The 15,054-nt window shown below is 36.5% G+C and overlaps 1 protein-coding gene and 1 pseudogene across 1 annotated transcript; both read right to left on the bottom strand.

Moving 5' to 3' along the window:
• Window positions 1-4,385: 4,385 nt before the first annotated feature.
• LOC141815193 (uncharacterized) lies at window positions 4,386-8,071 on the bottom strand. Its single transcript, XM_074703113.1, has 5 exons — window positions 8,055-8,071; window positions 6,426-6,846; window positions 5,126-5,153; window positions 4,989-5,015; window positions 4,386-4,549 (listed from the first exon to the last, which is right to left on the bottom strand). The coding sequence occupies exons 1-5, from the start codon at window positions 8,069-8,071 to the stop codon at window positions 4,512-4,514; spliced, it is 531 nt and encodes a 176-aa protein (XP_074559214.1). The 3' UTR covers window positions 4,386-4,511.
• Window positions 8,072-11,905: 3,834 nt separating this feature from the next.
• LOC141815192 (uncharacterized) lies at window positions 11,906-15,054 on the bottom strand (annotated as a pseudogene).

The raw sequence follows: 15,054 nt of genomic DNA, 5'->3' as shown, positions 1-15,054 counted from the left end.
AGGCCGAATCCGAGTCCTCAGCAGACTCGCCTTACAGTGCCCTGGCATGTCCCATCATGTTCTCTGACTGGCCCACGCCCTTCATTTATTATCGCCGCCTTCTCTAGCACCCACATGGGCAGTGACATGACGGCTACCTACCAGAGATGGGACTCATGACTATTGTACTTGACCATATAGAAGAACACAAATATAAGTAGCACAAAACATTAATTAGAGAAATTAAAATGATCATCTACTATTTTCTTGCATCTTATTTAGACAACTTGATAAGTAGCACAAAACATTAATTAGCGAAATTCGGATTTGTGAGGTTTTAACAGAGGTCAAAAACATTTTTTTTAATTTTATTTTATTTTATCAAAACACTGCAGATTAATTACTCTGATCCAAGGAGAGAGGAGACGATGCCATATGGGGGAAAGCACATGAAGAACCATGTGCAAGTAAAGGAACTGGGCTCTGGATCACAGACGGCGCCATGTCTCTCGCCTCTCCCCTCTCTCTAGATCACAGACGGCGCCATGTCTCTCGCCTCTCCCCTCTCTCTAGATCACAGATGTCTCATCTCTCTCTCTCTCTCTCTCTCTCTCTCTGAATGAAAGGTGCCAGTGAGCTACGGTAATGTAATTGATGGGCAAGCATGCAAAGCTTTCACTGTAACGGTGTAACGGGAAGGCAGCCAAACCCTCGTCTTTGCGACCTGTGGCGTTGGTCGAGACAACAATTTCTTGTGCTGGAACAACTGTTTCTTATTTAATTATTCTGCCAAAGCATTCGAGGAACCGACCCTCGTTAATATAATTATCATCGATGTGTACAGATATCTGGAAGATTAGAACAGGCCCTAACGCTGACCGACGTACATGAATGGCTGCCAATATTTCGGAAACGAATATTTTTAAATATTTTGAAACTTAACGCAGGAATGAAGAAGATATTCAATACATCATGACCAGTCGGGTTGAGATATGCGTTCAGATTGACTCACCACCAACTATTGATATTGATATCGATATCGATATGGCATCCATATCCATATCTGCATGATACATAATGCGACTACGTACGTTGCTTGTATTAATTACCATGGGGATTCTGATGAGCTCTGTAATTTAAACTTGAAAGTTTTCCAGTCTGATTTGTGTTTTTGAGTCAGATTATTAATATAGTTTAGAAAATGGCGCAAAGAGACAATGCCTCGGGAACAGATTCCTTTTGGAGAGAAAAATTGGTATGATAAGATTTCACGATGCAGGAGGACCAGGCATTAATGGCGACTGGAACAACCGAGCGAGCGAGATATTAAGCAAGGCGGTGGGCTGCGAATGGAGACACGACTTAAGCACCCAACTTGTTCGTCTATAAATTAGCTGAATCTCGCGCTATGAAATCAGTTCAATCTCCTTCTCGTCGAGTACTCGATCCTTGCTTTCAGCTTCGTTCTCTGTTTTGAGTGGCGGAGCGTGAGGAAGAAATGGAGATGCCGATGGAGGAGAAGTACTGGAAGGTGTGCAAGAAGCAGGGGTTGTTGAGACGATCAGCGAGCACGCGAGGGAGGAGCGCGGCGACGTCGTCGCGGGCGACGACGGTGACGCGGTCGCTGTCGGGGCGGTGCGCGAGGCTGGTGAAGGAGCAGCGGGCGAGGTTCTACATCGTTCGCCGCTGCATCGCCATGCTCGTCTGCTGGCGAGACTACTCCTAATGCATGCATGGGTCATCTGCGTGTTCCTTCCTTCGTCGGAGATGGTCCGTCTTCAGTACTGTAATCGCCGTCCGTGGAGGGAGGAATTGAGAGTTGGGTAGAAGAACTGAGGAAGTGGTAGGGATATGATCCCCTGTATACAGTCAGTAGTTTAAGATTCTGTAAACATCTTCTTCATGGTGATCCGATCCCCAACTGAAGCACATACGTACAGTCTTGGAGTAATTAACATCTTGTTTAAGATTCTATAATGACCTTCCTGTGTGGTCGCTGTTCATACTGTTTCTGTTCATTGCATAGAATAATGGCACTCGAAGCTTATCGAAACAAATGATCAAGCGCTCCGGCGACATGGCCGGCGAGGAAGCGTCTCCTTCCAAGAACTGCACCACCTGCTTCATGGTCGATCTGGCCATCGGCTCCAGAATGAATAACAGAACGACCCTGATACACTTTGTTGGTCTGGATCTTTGTTCAATAGATTAATAGTTAAATTATATTTGACCGATGATACGGGGTATTTGGTTTTATTTTCCATATGTAAATGTTGGTCTGACATGGCGAAGTGGGTCAATGATAAATCCGATCAAGCAAGTCCATAGATTAATAGTAAAAAATATATAAGTTTTTTCAAATTATATTTGACCGATTCAATAGTAATTTCACTTAGTCCCCTGCCCCAGAAAGCTCTTGGCCACACGATCGTATGTCTCGATCATCTTGGCCACTCGACCGTATGTCTCGGTCATCTTAGCCACTCGGTTGCATGTCTCGATCATCACAGTCATTCAGCCGAACGTCTTGGCCATCCGGTCATTCAACCCCTGCGTCTTGGCCACTCAACAACTGACTCGATCACTCAGTTGCTTGACTCACTCATCTCAGTTACTCAGTTATGCATGCAATCGAATCGGCCACTCCGTCTTGGCCAACTCGACCACTCAATCCTGCTCTCGGACTCGACCAGCTCGGCTACTCAGTTTCCTTCTCAATCTTCTCAAAGAACCCGATCACTTTGTCATTTTATTCAACTCCGACTCGTCCTTCACGGATACCTCTCTACTGAAGGACAACTAAGCGTGCAATTAAGCCCTGCCACAGGATAAAGGCGGTGACTAGATTGTCAGACTTGGTCCCCCATATTATTTTCTCGGGCCGCCATTCTTAGCTAAAAGATAAAAATCGCCGCACGATCAAGCCGTAAGACGGTTACGAGGTTCGCAGACCTTGCCTCTTAGATGCGGCCCTATCAGCTCACTTGTCAACAGGGACGAATCCAGGAAAAGGAGGTGGACTGGGCTTTGGGTGTGGAAGGTGTGGGCTAAGTAAAAAAGAATTTACAAAAAGAACCAATGTGTAATAATCTAATAGTGAAATTTTTTTTACAAAAACTTTTTTATAATAGATAAAAAAATCTTTAGGGTGGACTAGAGCCTTGAATAGCCCTTGAGAAGATCCGTCCTGCTTGTCAACAATGCACAAAACCTGTCCCCTCAAATACCACCACAAATGCTTCTATATCAACAGGAACTCCTCCTTCAGTGAGTATATAAACTCCTCTAAGTATAAAAAAGCTCTCGATTTCCATACACTTCAAGTACTATTTCTTCGTCACTTCACTGTTTTTTTTTGTTGACTTGAACGTCGGAGTGGTCTTGTCAGGAATTCTTGACGCTTTACTAATCCGCTCATTCAGTTCTTTTCTTTCTCATGTTCTTCTCACCGGTGGAATCTATCTGGATTGAGATGATATTTCCATTGATTGAAAATTTAACCGTCCATGATATTTAATCGGAACAGACCCGAGACAGTAAATTCTAAGTTCTGATTTTTTTCCTCCTCTGAAACTCTTCATTGATCGTTATCATAATCGCACCAACAGAAAAAATATTAATAATATATATTTTAAGAAGGAAAACACTACAAAAATTAACGGAAATAGCGACGGACCAATTCCGTCGCTATTCGGTCGCTAACCGAGGTTAACGACCGATTAGCGACGGAAATCGACCGTCGTAAAAAATTCGGTCGCTGACGTCAGCCTAGCGACGGAATTTTAAATTCCGTCGCTAAATTTAGAGACGGAATTAATTTCCGTCGCTAATTAATAGCGACGGAATTTTAAATTCCGTCGCTAAATATTAGCTACGGAATTAAAATTCCGTCTCTAAATTTAGCGACGGAATTTAAAATTCCGTCGCTAAATTTAGAGACGGAATTTTAATTCCGTCTCTAATTTAAAGGGAAAAAATTAAAAAAAAATCATTTTTAGCGACGGAATTTTAATTCCGTCGCTAATTAGCGACGGAATTTTAAATTCCGTCTCTAATTTAAAGGGAAAAAATTTAAAAAAAAATCATTTTTAGCGACGGAATTTTAATTCCGTCGCTAATTTAAAGAAAAAAAATTAAAAAAAAAATATTTTTAGCGACGGAATTTTAATTCCGTCGCTAACTTAAAGAAAAAAAATTTAAAAAAAATCATTTTATTTTTTATTTTATTTTTTGTTTTAATTCCCTGTAATCCCCTGTTTACAACAAAAAAAAAATAGACACAATCACAGTAACAGAAACCCAACAGATTTACATGACAAACAGTGGAAAACTAAATGTTATTAAGCTACCAAATTTACAAAACCCAAAATATTTTGTCAAATTCTACTGTCACAAATTGTACCAACTTAATCCAAGACATAGATTTACAAAATAACAGTGAAAATAATCAAAATGATTCGGATAGTAGAGTGCTGAAAGACTGATCACTAGTCTTCTTTGAGATTTTATCCTTATGTGCCCGTCTCACAAAATTAACTATAGGATGCTTTCAATGTAGAAATTTCATTACCTGCATGATGAAACCATGATCATTAACAAAGTTAATGTGTATCACATCAAGTCAACTATGGAGGTTTACTAGGATAGGAATTAGCATGGAGGAATGGCTACCAATCAATATCAAAGCCATAGTTACAGTATACTTTCCCCTTCCAACAGATCACAAATAAATTCATGCAACAATTAAATATCTGATACGAAGAGGCAAGAATTCATAATAAAACTAGAAATAAACATACCTTGAGTTGGGCCGGCAGAAAAGGCTTACTAATGCATAAAGTATTAAGTCATTTTCAGAAGATTGAAGGTTGTTTCACTATGCAGTTATACTAAATTTTACAAAATGGCAGAACAACATGCAGTTATACCATAATCTGATGAACATAGTATTTGAACAACTTATTACTCTATTATTCATGATTCATGATGAACATAGTATTTGAACTTACACATTTCCAGTTGCCTCCAACAAAAAACTGCAGTAACATAGAAAATCATGAATATAAAACTGCAGTAAGTTTTGGGGAAAATAATGAATATAAAATGAAGATGGAAAGAAATCCAATGTAAAACAAACTGAACTTACACATTTCCAGTTGCCTCCAACAAAAAAACTGCAGTAACATAGAAAAGGCAAAATATCAGATGCAGCAGCGATGATAAGTATATAAAAAAACTGCAATGCCATTCCAGTAAGAGGAGCAATCATCAACAAGAATTGAGAACATATAAACTAGTGTAAAAAAACAGATTTTCCAATAATTAATGATAAATAAGGGGTAGGATAACAAAGCAGATCTAAACCAGATTAACTAAAGGGAGCATCATGGCAACTCTCACAAAAGGAATACAATTATACAAACCAAGAATGCACTAGAAAAATAACATGTGCTCAGCTGAAGCATATGTGTTACAATTATACAAACCAAGAATGCACTATAAATGGTAGACATGTGTTAAAAAAAATTATATGAATAAATAAAAAGGAATAACATAAATACTTACCACCCTGCCACTACGCGCAAAACAGTCCGGCGACCGAGTGCTGATGACTGATCAGACATTTTTATATCTACAAAATAACATTACAACACATACAGATTTTGATATAAATACACATACACATTTTTCCATCGCCATTCTGTAGTATATTTGTTGTGAATTATCTTGTTCAATACGATAAATTTGATTGCGTATGTATTTCTCGAAATGTAAGAAACAACTAGAAATGATAGTGAGATAGAAATAATTATATCTCAAATTTGCTTTCCTAATCATATATCTCAAACTGCCTTGCTCTTCTTTCGAAAATTTAGAATGCTAGTATGCAGCTTAACAAGTTGGAATCGGAACACTGCAAGTCATGGAGACCTGCTTCGCCATTACCACCACCTGGAGCTTAGTTGAAGAAGGCGCCAGGATGAATCAAATCAAAAGCCAAGGTAGCCACATTTTAACTATATGTATATTAGATTGAATGAGATAACTATAAATAGGTCCTTGTACAATATGCAGGTTTATCCCTTACTTTTCCTATGTGTGCCTGCACCTTTTCCATAGGCCCCTGAAGTCTTAAAGATTAGTTGTGTCTAAGCCGTTAAAACACTAGATATGTAACTTTATAAATATTAAGGTAAAATAGGTATTTTGGAACTATGGGACAGCTAAGAATCACCCGAGACCAGACAAAATGATGCAATGCATATAGGACCATATCATGAGTCAATATTGTAACACACTTGATCATCAAACTAGGACCAGTGCTTCTATCAGGTTAAAATTTAATCCATTTAATCCTTAGAAACTGATGCCAGTATCTATAGCAGATCTATGCTAAAGCAAACGGATCACAAGGAGAATCATCAAATATCTTCAATAAACCATACCAAAATAGCTTCAAACTGTGTCGGAGAAGAACAACGCCGGAGGAGAGTGCGCGAGAGAGGAACGCCGGTCGCGGGAGAACAACGCCGGAGGAGAGTGCGCGAGAGACGAACGCCGGTCGCGGGAGAACAACGCCGGAGGAGAGTGCGCGAGAGACGAACGCCGGTCGCGGGAGAACAACGCCGGAGGAGAGTGCGCGAGAGACAAACGCCGGTCGCGGGAGAACAACGCCGGAGGAGAGTGCGCGAGAGACGAACGCCGGTCGCGGGAGAAGGTTGAGTGAGGAGGTCGTCGGAGGAGAGGGAGCAGCCGGAAATTAAGCTGGAGCAGAGAGGAATACCTGCCGGAGAAGAGAGGGACCAGGCGGAGTAGAAAGGGAGCAGCCGGAGCAGAGAGGCAGTAGGAGACGGAGCGGAGAAAACCCTAGACGCGCGGGGAAGGGAAAAAAAAAGTCGGGGGAATTCAATAAATCGCGATTTTAGCGACGGAAATAAATTTCCGTCGCTAAAATAGCGACGGAATTAATTTTCCGTCGCTAAAATAGAGACGAAAATAAATTTCCGTCGCTAAAATAGCGATGGAATTAATTTTCCGTCGCTAAAATAGCGACGGAAAATTAATTTCCGTCGCTATTTTCGCGACGGAAATTTATTTCCGTCGCTAATCTGCTTTTTTAGCGACAGAGTAAATGATCGTCGCTAAAAGTTCAATTTTACGTTGATCTTAAAATTTATCTAAAGGAATAAATCTGTCTGAAAGGTACGGCGATATCTGAAGATGTGACACAATGATTCCTATGCGACTCAGAATTTATGATGCACGTTATATATCGTATTAATGTCCTACTCGATTCAGATCGCCCACTTATCAGCATGCAAGCTAATAACTAATTGGACCAGCGTCAATTGGATTGATTTTGATAGATTTCTGTGTGAATTCTCTTAAAATAAATTAAATATTTATGAATAAATTTAAATTGAATACTTAAATACTTTAATAAATTTAAACATATATTTATTTAATTTATTAGTATTCATAAATAGTATATATGAATGAATCATATTTATCAATAACATTTTAATTTAGATTATCAAATTTAATAATCAATTAAATAAATTTAAAATATAAAAATTTTAAATGTCCAAATTCAAGTTATCTAGAAATTTATTGATGGCCAATTAAGTTCTAATTGTGTGTTTAATATAATAGGAAGAAATCAAATTACTTTTAAACTTTTGTATAATCCAAATTGTAAAGATGTATGAAATTAGGGGGGAAAATTGAAAATTTAAATATGCGTTATATATATATATATATGAAAATTAAAGTACATTATGTTATGATAAGAAAATCTAACCTATAGCCTTCTCAAATAATTGGCACAATCTAGCAGTAGTAGAATCATCTAGCTAGCTAGTTCGAATCTTGACAATGGATGCAATCTAGAGGCTTGCAAGGAGTTGACCTAAACCTTAAGTGTAGGCCCACATATAGTTGGCAAAAAAATTCCTCACAAAATTAAATAAAAACAAAATAAAACAAAACAAAGAGAGTAGATATATAGTTGACAAAAAGAACAAGCTAGCAATGAACAGATTAAATATTGTTTGCAATGAACCCTTGAGCATTACTTGTTCCGGATCGGCATCCAGGTTAGATCGATCGGCCGAACCAATCCATCTAGTCGATCTGATTCTAAACACACTTGGGTTAGCTCTGTCAAAAGACAAACTCGTGTTATTTTTGTCACCCACAGAGAGACATCCATTAATGCTAAAGAATTGCTACTCTCTTTTCATTAATTGCATGGTGCACTCAGCAAGAAATCTGGGACTATTAGTGACAACAACGATAACAACTAAATACATTGTAAATGAATTAAATGTTCGTCAATAAATTTAATATTTGATTTAGTAATTAAGAGTTTTATTTATATTCATTCAATATATTATGAATTAAATAAATAAATTTAAATAATTTATTAATAAAATTTTTATCAATATGATGAATAAAAAAAATAAAAACTCTCAAAATCAAATTTACTAACCAATAAAATATATTTAAAAATATAAAAGTTTCAAAATCAAATTTAAATTAAGAGCTCCATAATATCTAAATGAATCAAGTTCAAATCAAACTTAAATTAAGCTTAAATTTATAAAATATATCAAATCAAACTTAAAAATTCAAACTCAATTATCTTATTAAATAATTTAAATTAGCTCGAGAACAAAAAAATATGAGCTGTTTCACCATGTTGTTGTTGTTGTTGCTACTGTACGTTGCTGCTGCTAAAGCGAAGAGAGGATGATGAAGAGGAAGATAGTCGACGTAGGCTTAGCTTGCACTCATATCAAGATACTGATACCCTGTCACTCTCTGACTCAGACCTAAACAATGGAAAACTATCATGCCATTCATAATTGAGCCAAATTAAAACTATTCTGCCAACAACAGCTTAATTACAGTTTTGGATGCTTCGATAGGGCCATGCACTATATAATTTTCACCTCTCAATGTATAGTTTCATGTGTATATATATATAAGCTTTGCACTGTGCTCTATCTGTTAGCGATCTCTAACAATCATGGTGGATGTGTTGTTTCTAAAAGCTTTTGCTATATTTCCTTAAGCTACCAAAAGGTCGAGTTAGATTAGGCAATAGAAAATCACTTCACTATTAACTAATTCTTTAAATCAAATTGGTTTAAAAAATTTATATTGTTTTTTATAAACAAAACAAAAGGGCACTGTCATAAGTACTCATGATCACTATATCAGACCCCAATCTTGAACATGTAACATCATCAATTCCAACGTCAGTTCTGTGGCTAGACAAGACAATCCCCTCAGTTAATGCACTCAGTCAAATTAAAGAAGCAACCTTTTGTTTTTTTACTTTGATAATCCAAGAATTAATTATTAAAAGATCAATCTTTGCCTTATTTGAAAAGGTTAACAATATAAGTTAATTACCTAGGGATACTTAAAAGTAATCAGATAATAGGTATTTTAAATGACTTTTATTGCGTTGAATAATTTAGTATTCTTCTACTCCTTGTACTTGTCATAGATTTTACTTCTGTACCTATAAAATTAATGCCTGCATTTATATAAATATAATTTCTCCTATCATCAACTTGGATTACCTTGCAATTAGTATTTGTTTATCCCATCCTTATGAGTAAATCCATATATGCATTCATTTTTATATTTTTCATATTTGTGATATTAACTTTTTTCTCTCTCTAAATATTACCTTTTGTATTTTATAAAACTACCCAATAATTATACAAGACTTCATTTTGATGATTTATATATTCTCTAATTTATTAATAATTGTTTCATCAATCTTTTTCAACATATAATTTCTTAAATATTTTCTCCACAATCAAAGTTAAAATTAAGTAAAATGATTGTTTTTTAATTTCTCTTCACAAAATTTTGACCTAAATCATTCAAGTATCATAGAAAACCAATTAAGTGGACTCCAAGATATATAATTCTCTTCCCCTTAATCACCTTTCTTTGGCACATAATAAACCAGAAGAAGAATGTTTTGTGAGCCAAAATTAATTTAGGTGTCATGACGAATGTTATAGTGTGATAGGGACCAAACCTGCCCTTTCCCCATTAATCAATACGATTAAATTATATGGTTGGTGATGCACTAAACAAAGCTGAAATTCGCCACCCTACGCCAAGAAAACCACACTTGTTCATGCATTTATTACCAAGCACAACTCTATATCGATCGATCCATCTCGCCACAAGATTCTCTCCAATTTAATATTTTCTTTTAGAGTCGCAATTGAGTTCTTCACCTTTCATTCAATTTGCTTCTTCTTCATCATCATCATCTTCTTCTTCTTTTTTATGGAGCAAAGAAAAAATTGGATGTGGAGGAGAAATTTGAAGCCAAATGTTGTTGGCTCCTCGCAATTGCTCTCTCACGATCCGGCATGGGAGGAGAAGGCATTCGCCGAGGACTCCGCCGGCCTCCTCGGGGACTGCATCTGGCCGCCGAGGTCCTACTCTTGCAGCTTCTGCCGGCGAGAGTTCCGGTCAGCGCAGGCGCTGGGCGGCCACATGAACTCCCACCGCCGTGACCGCGCGAGGCTCAAGCAATGGGCAGTCGAAGAAGCCGCTGACGATCACGGTCCTGTGGTGCCGTCAAGGCCTAATAATGTCGTTGCACTGCCTCCTCCACCTCAGTCTCTAATTAGGGTTTCAGAAGTGAGCAGAACTACTACTGCTGCTGCTTCTACTGCATCGTCGCCGCGCAAGCGAGACATGGAGGATGAGGAAAGCTTCAGGAAGAAGAGATGGAGAGTGGAAGAGGAAAGCTTCAAATTGCTCGCTCCTTGTCCTGTAGAGGAATTGGACCTCGAGCTTAGGTTGGGCAGTACAAACCTGCAGTCACAGTGTAATCTAATTTAACTGCTTCCAAATTCAACCCCTTCCAAGTTTCTATCAGTACTGATGATCTTCTTCAAGATATGACAATTAATTACTAGTTTTCTTCAGATCAAACTTTGGATTAGTTTGCTAAAAGGTCTTGGAAACTTCAATCTTTAATTTTCTGAATGAGTAATTTTATCTCATTTGCTTTGCTTTTGAAAGCTAGTGAATTAAGCTATCGCACTGTTGTCCTCTTCATTGGACATTTCTTGACTGATTGATAGTACAGATATGCTGTACTTACGTGACTGACACATATCATGAGAACTATATATATATCACATGCAACTAACTAATTGGTAGAATAATATATATTGACGAAGAATATATATCACTTGCTAATTAAGTTAAAATGTTTTAGTCCATTTAATTTTTCTATGTTTTCAAAAGGATAAATATGATTTTTATTTTTAAATTTTGAAATGTTTGGACTATTGGTAGTAAATTCATGTTTTATGTCCTTTACTCTAAGTCAATAGACCATATTCACATGTACTCTCCCTCTTTGAGAAGTCATCAAATTAAAGACGAGTTCAATACAATTCCCTACTTAGAGCTCGACTCCTCAACTCCCTGACTAGCTCGATCTTCAAGCTCTCCATTTTGTTTTGCAACCTCTGACTCAAGCAGCTTTCTTAAACACAATGACTCGATAGCTTTCTTAATCACAATGAAACACAATAGCTGTATCAGTAAACTTTTACATCTTACACACTAGCTAAATTGGCGATAGCATAGAACACAAACTAACATCTGCAGGAGGAACTAATTTGAAGTGCATGCTCAAGTTTTGAATTAGGTGGGAATTAATATTTGCAGTGGTATTTTCTTGAGGTGCATGTGTTTGTCACCTCATCTGTGGCTGTTGTACTGATCATCACATGGAAGATGATGGGAATAATGTCATACAGTGACGGTAAAGAGATGAAAGAATCCAGGTACAGGAGCAGGAGACACAATGCAGCATGGGGACTTGTTCAACTGTCGACAGGTGCAGTAATAGCATTCTCCACCAGGGTACTTAATTGGATGGATATACAGATGGATGCAGATCACACCAGCAGGGAATCGGCAACAGGCTAACACTAGATTCACCTTTGCTTTCAGTCAAAGAAGAATTAACTAGCTCTAAATAATCAATACTTAATGACCTGAAAAGTTTTCCCTCAATGGAGCTATTATCAGGGACTGGGTAGAATTGTAAACTGCTGCTGAACATCACATCTAACAAATCAGTCTTGCTTTCTGTAGCAAAGTATGCATTAGCATCATCAAATAAGTGATATATATATTGTTCCACATAAGTCATTCCAAGTGCCTTGTGTAGCTCTGCAGCCTCAATGTGTGAACCGTGAAATCTGCTTTCTGTTAAAGAATTAGTCTTACTACCCTAATTCTTTTCTGTTTCCTTGTATGAAATATCTTTGAGACTGAGATCATCAACATGATTTTCTTTGGAAGTAATTGAGATACAATCAAAATTTAATTGGTTCTACACCTATTTTTTTTCCTCATTTTGGTTGATGATAAATTCAGACATTTTGCCTTCAGTTATGGTATTTGGGTAATTACCAAACTGTTTTCTTCAATGGAACTTGACAAAAGGCTGTTGCACCTGTCCTCAACTGAATATTCATCTCTGTCCAATATTGTATTTGTTTCTAGTTTGTGATCCACAAATTTTTGTGAAGAAGTATGGTCAACCAAGAAAAAGGATAACATGTTAGGGTGGTCCATGAACAAAAGCTGTTGAGGCTGGACTGCAGTAAACGAACCAAGGTTTGATGTCGAATCATTTCCTATTAGAGGCACATTATCTGGTGAGAAGAGGGACAAACAATTGATGCTTGAATCTAGAGTTTCATGTGGTCTCAAACCATGATAAAATGGATAACAAGAGTTTCTAGTGTGAAGTACAAAGTTTGAATCTTCAATAACCTGAAGTTAGAGAGAAAGATGAATTCATTAATAATGCATCATGTTGATAATCAAATTGCCATAACAGTGCAATAACATCAAGATGCAGAATGATCATCAGCTATTACAAAGTGAAAGATTTAGATGCACAAACTAATACCAAACAATTAAAAAAAAAAATTGTGTATCAACCACTTGACATTGCAACATTTGAGCTCTAAGGGCAATGGCTCTAAGGCTATGTCTTTGGTGTCTATCTTACAACTATAATCCATGTTCATAAGATTTTTGATATAATTTTAAGCTGTTTTTCACAACCTAATGAAACTCTCCACTTTTTTAACTGTACTAGGGACATTGGCCATATCTTATGCTAAACCAGAAATTTCTTTTATTGCCTAGCAGAAAAGTGAAATAGGTTATGGCTACATAATAACCTCATACTAGCAATAAGTTAGCACAACCAAACTAACAACCCTGGTTCACATAGTATTAGAAATGTAAAGCATGAGGAAAATAACTGCAAATCAAGAATACAACAAGATAGAGGCTACAAGATAAAGGAGCCAACCATTTCTAACGATCCCAGCTGCACTACTGTTCAACTGGTACAAGCAGTACAGTTTGAAAACCCAAATAAATAGGCTAAGTGCATTTGTTAGCAAAAGGAAAAAAGAAACAGGCAAAAAGTTGGAATTGCGTCAATACCTTGATTTTTGCTACAAACTGAAGTTGCCAATCCTTGAATATCTGCAAAAAAAAAAAAAAGAATCCTCATTTCGGATTTTATTCAATGCAGCAAAGCAATAGTAACTAATACTGATATGTCAGTTGCTCAGCTAACTCACATCTGATTTGATTTTTTTTTTTAATTTCACTAAGAAAGAGCCAATAGTGCTCCTGAGTAAGTGCCACTTCTCCAATAAATCTGTAAGAGATGGATGCAAGCTATCAAACTGAGAAGTCTTATTTGAGAAAACAAAATCTGACATGTTAAAATGCAGCTACAGGATTCTGAAGATCAACTTGAGTATCATGCACTTTTTTCTAAAGAAAAAGGCTAAGAATTGAACATTTTTGAATAAGCTCAGTGCTCAACTCATAAGAACTAATTTATGTTCGTTTGAAAACAGGGAGTGAACAAGTTTAAATAATCTTAAGAGACTTAATTAATAAAGACACAGAAGGTGAACATGAAAAACTTGTATCACCAGTGTTAAAAAAACAAAAAAAAAATTTAAAGCTTTATAATAAATTTAAATGTATTAATACATGTTAAATATATTAATACAAACACAAGCTTATTATGAAATTCAATTCAAGAATGTTATATCAGTGGACGACATACTTGAAGTATGTTTTTGCAAAAGAATATACTAAAATTGTATATAAGATTTTTTTTTCATGATACATTTGTTAAAAAAAGTTTAAAGTCTAACATCATTGGTTTATTTTAATAAACTGAACAAAGTTCAAGCCACAAAGCCATTTTAGTCAGATAATCACTGTTAAATTCTCGGCATTTGGATAACTATGTGATATAGCACCTTGACTATGAATATGACTAGTTTCTACAAAAGATTGGGTATGAAAAACATGATTAATGATTCAACCAGCATACCCTTGGCCAAATGAGTATTTATGACATTTCATAACTGTCAATGCCAACTTAACTGGATCACTTGCACATCTCCAGTCTTGTGCTTTCTTAGAAGTAGCAAAAGATATCAGCCTATGATTAACATGAAAAGATTCACAAAAGAGAGTCCCTTCCAATCTATGCCTTTGTTTTCCCTCGTCAAAATAGCCATCCTCCCAAGTCAATATCCTGAAGAAACAAATGCACAAACATCATGGTGAATTAATTGTGTAGATCATTTGAATTCTACTTTAATACAGTAAATTTGTATTAAAATATATTAGGATCTAACCTGGTTAAGCTCACAGATGAAGGTTGAAGTTACTTGAGTAGGAAGTTAGAGAAGAGGGAGGGAAGTAAAAGGCTCACCAAATTACATTTGGATCAGAAATAACTTCAAGTTCATATTTTATTTGATGTCCCTCTCCTTCCTAATAATCCATCTAAGTAAACCAATCCTAAAGGAAATAACAGCTTCTAAATTTAATTAAAAATCAAAATTTGACCTGTTTCTGATTAAGCAGAGCCTTGAATTTATATATGTTAAGTCCACCAGGTAAAGGATCTAGGAAATATTCTTACATCTTGTCCTGCTCAAGCTTCCATAATCCCAT

The sequence above is a fragment of the Curcuma longa genome, chromosome 21 (genome assembly GCF_044706935.1).
Source record: "Curcuma longa cultivar G26 ecotype Majalengka, Jawa Barat chromosome 21, ITB_CL_G26_1.1, whole genome shotgun sequence".
In the NCBI taxonomy this organism is placed as follows: Eukaryota; Viridiplantae; Streptophyta; class Magnoliopsida; order Zingiberales; family Zingiberaceae; genus Curcuma; species Curcuma longa.
The sequence above is the reverse complement of the archived record's forward strand: the minus strand, read 5'-3'. Positions and strand labels throughout refer to the sequence as shown.

Excerpts from the sequence above, each read along its gene's own strand:
- LOC141815193 (XM_074703113.1), bottom strand. Across the intron at positions 5,154-6,425 it reads CACAGTTTGAAGCTATTTTG|TTTTTTTGTTGGAGGCAACT; the intron begins GTATGGTTTATT and ends ATGTTACTGCAG. Across the intron at positions 4,550-4,988 it reads TTGGAGGCAACTGGAAATGT|GTAATGAAATTTCTACATTG; the intron begins GTAAGTTCAAAT and ends TTCATCATGCAG.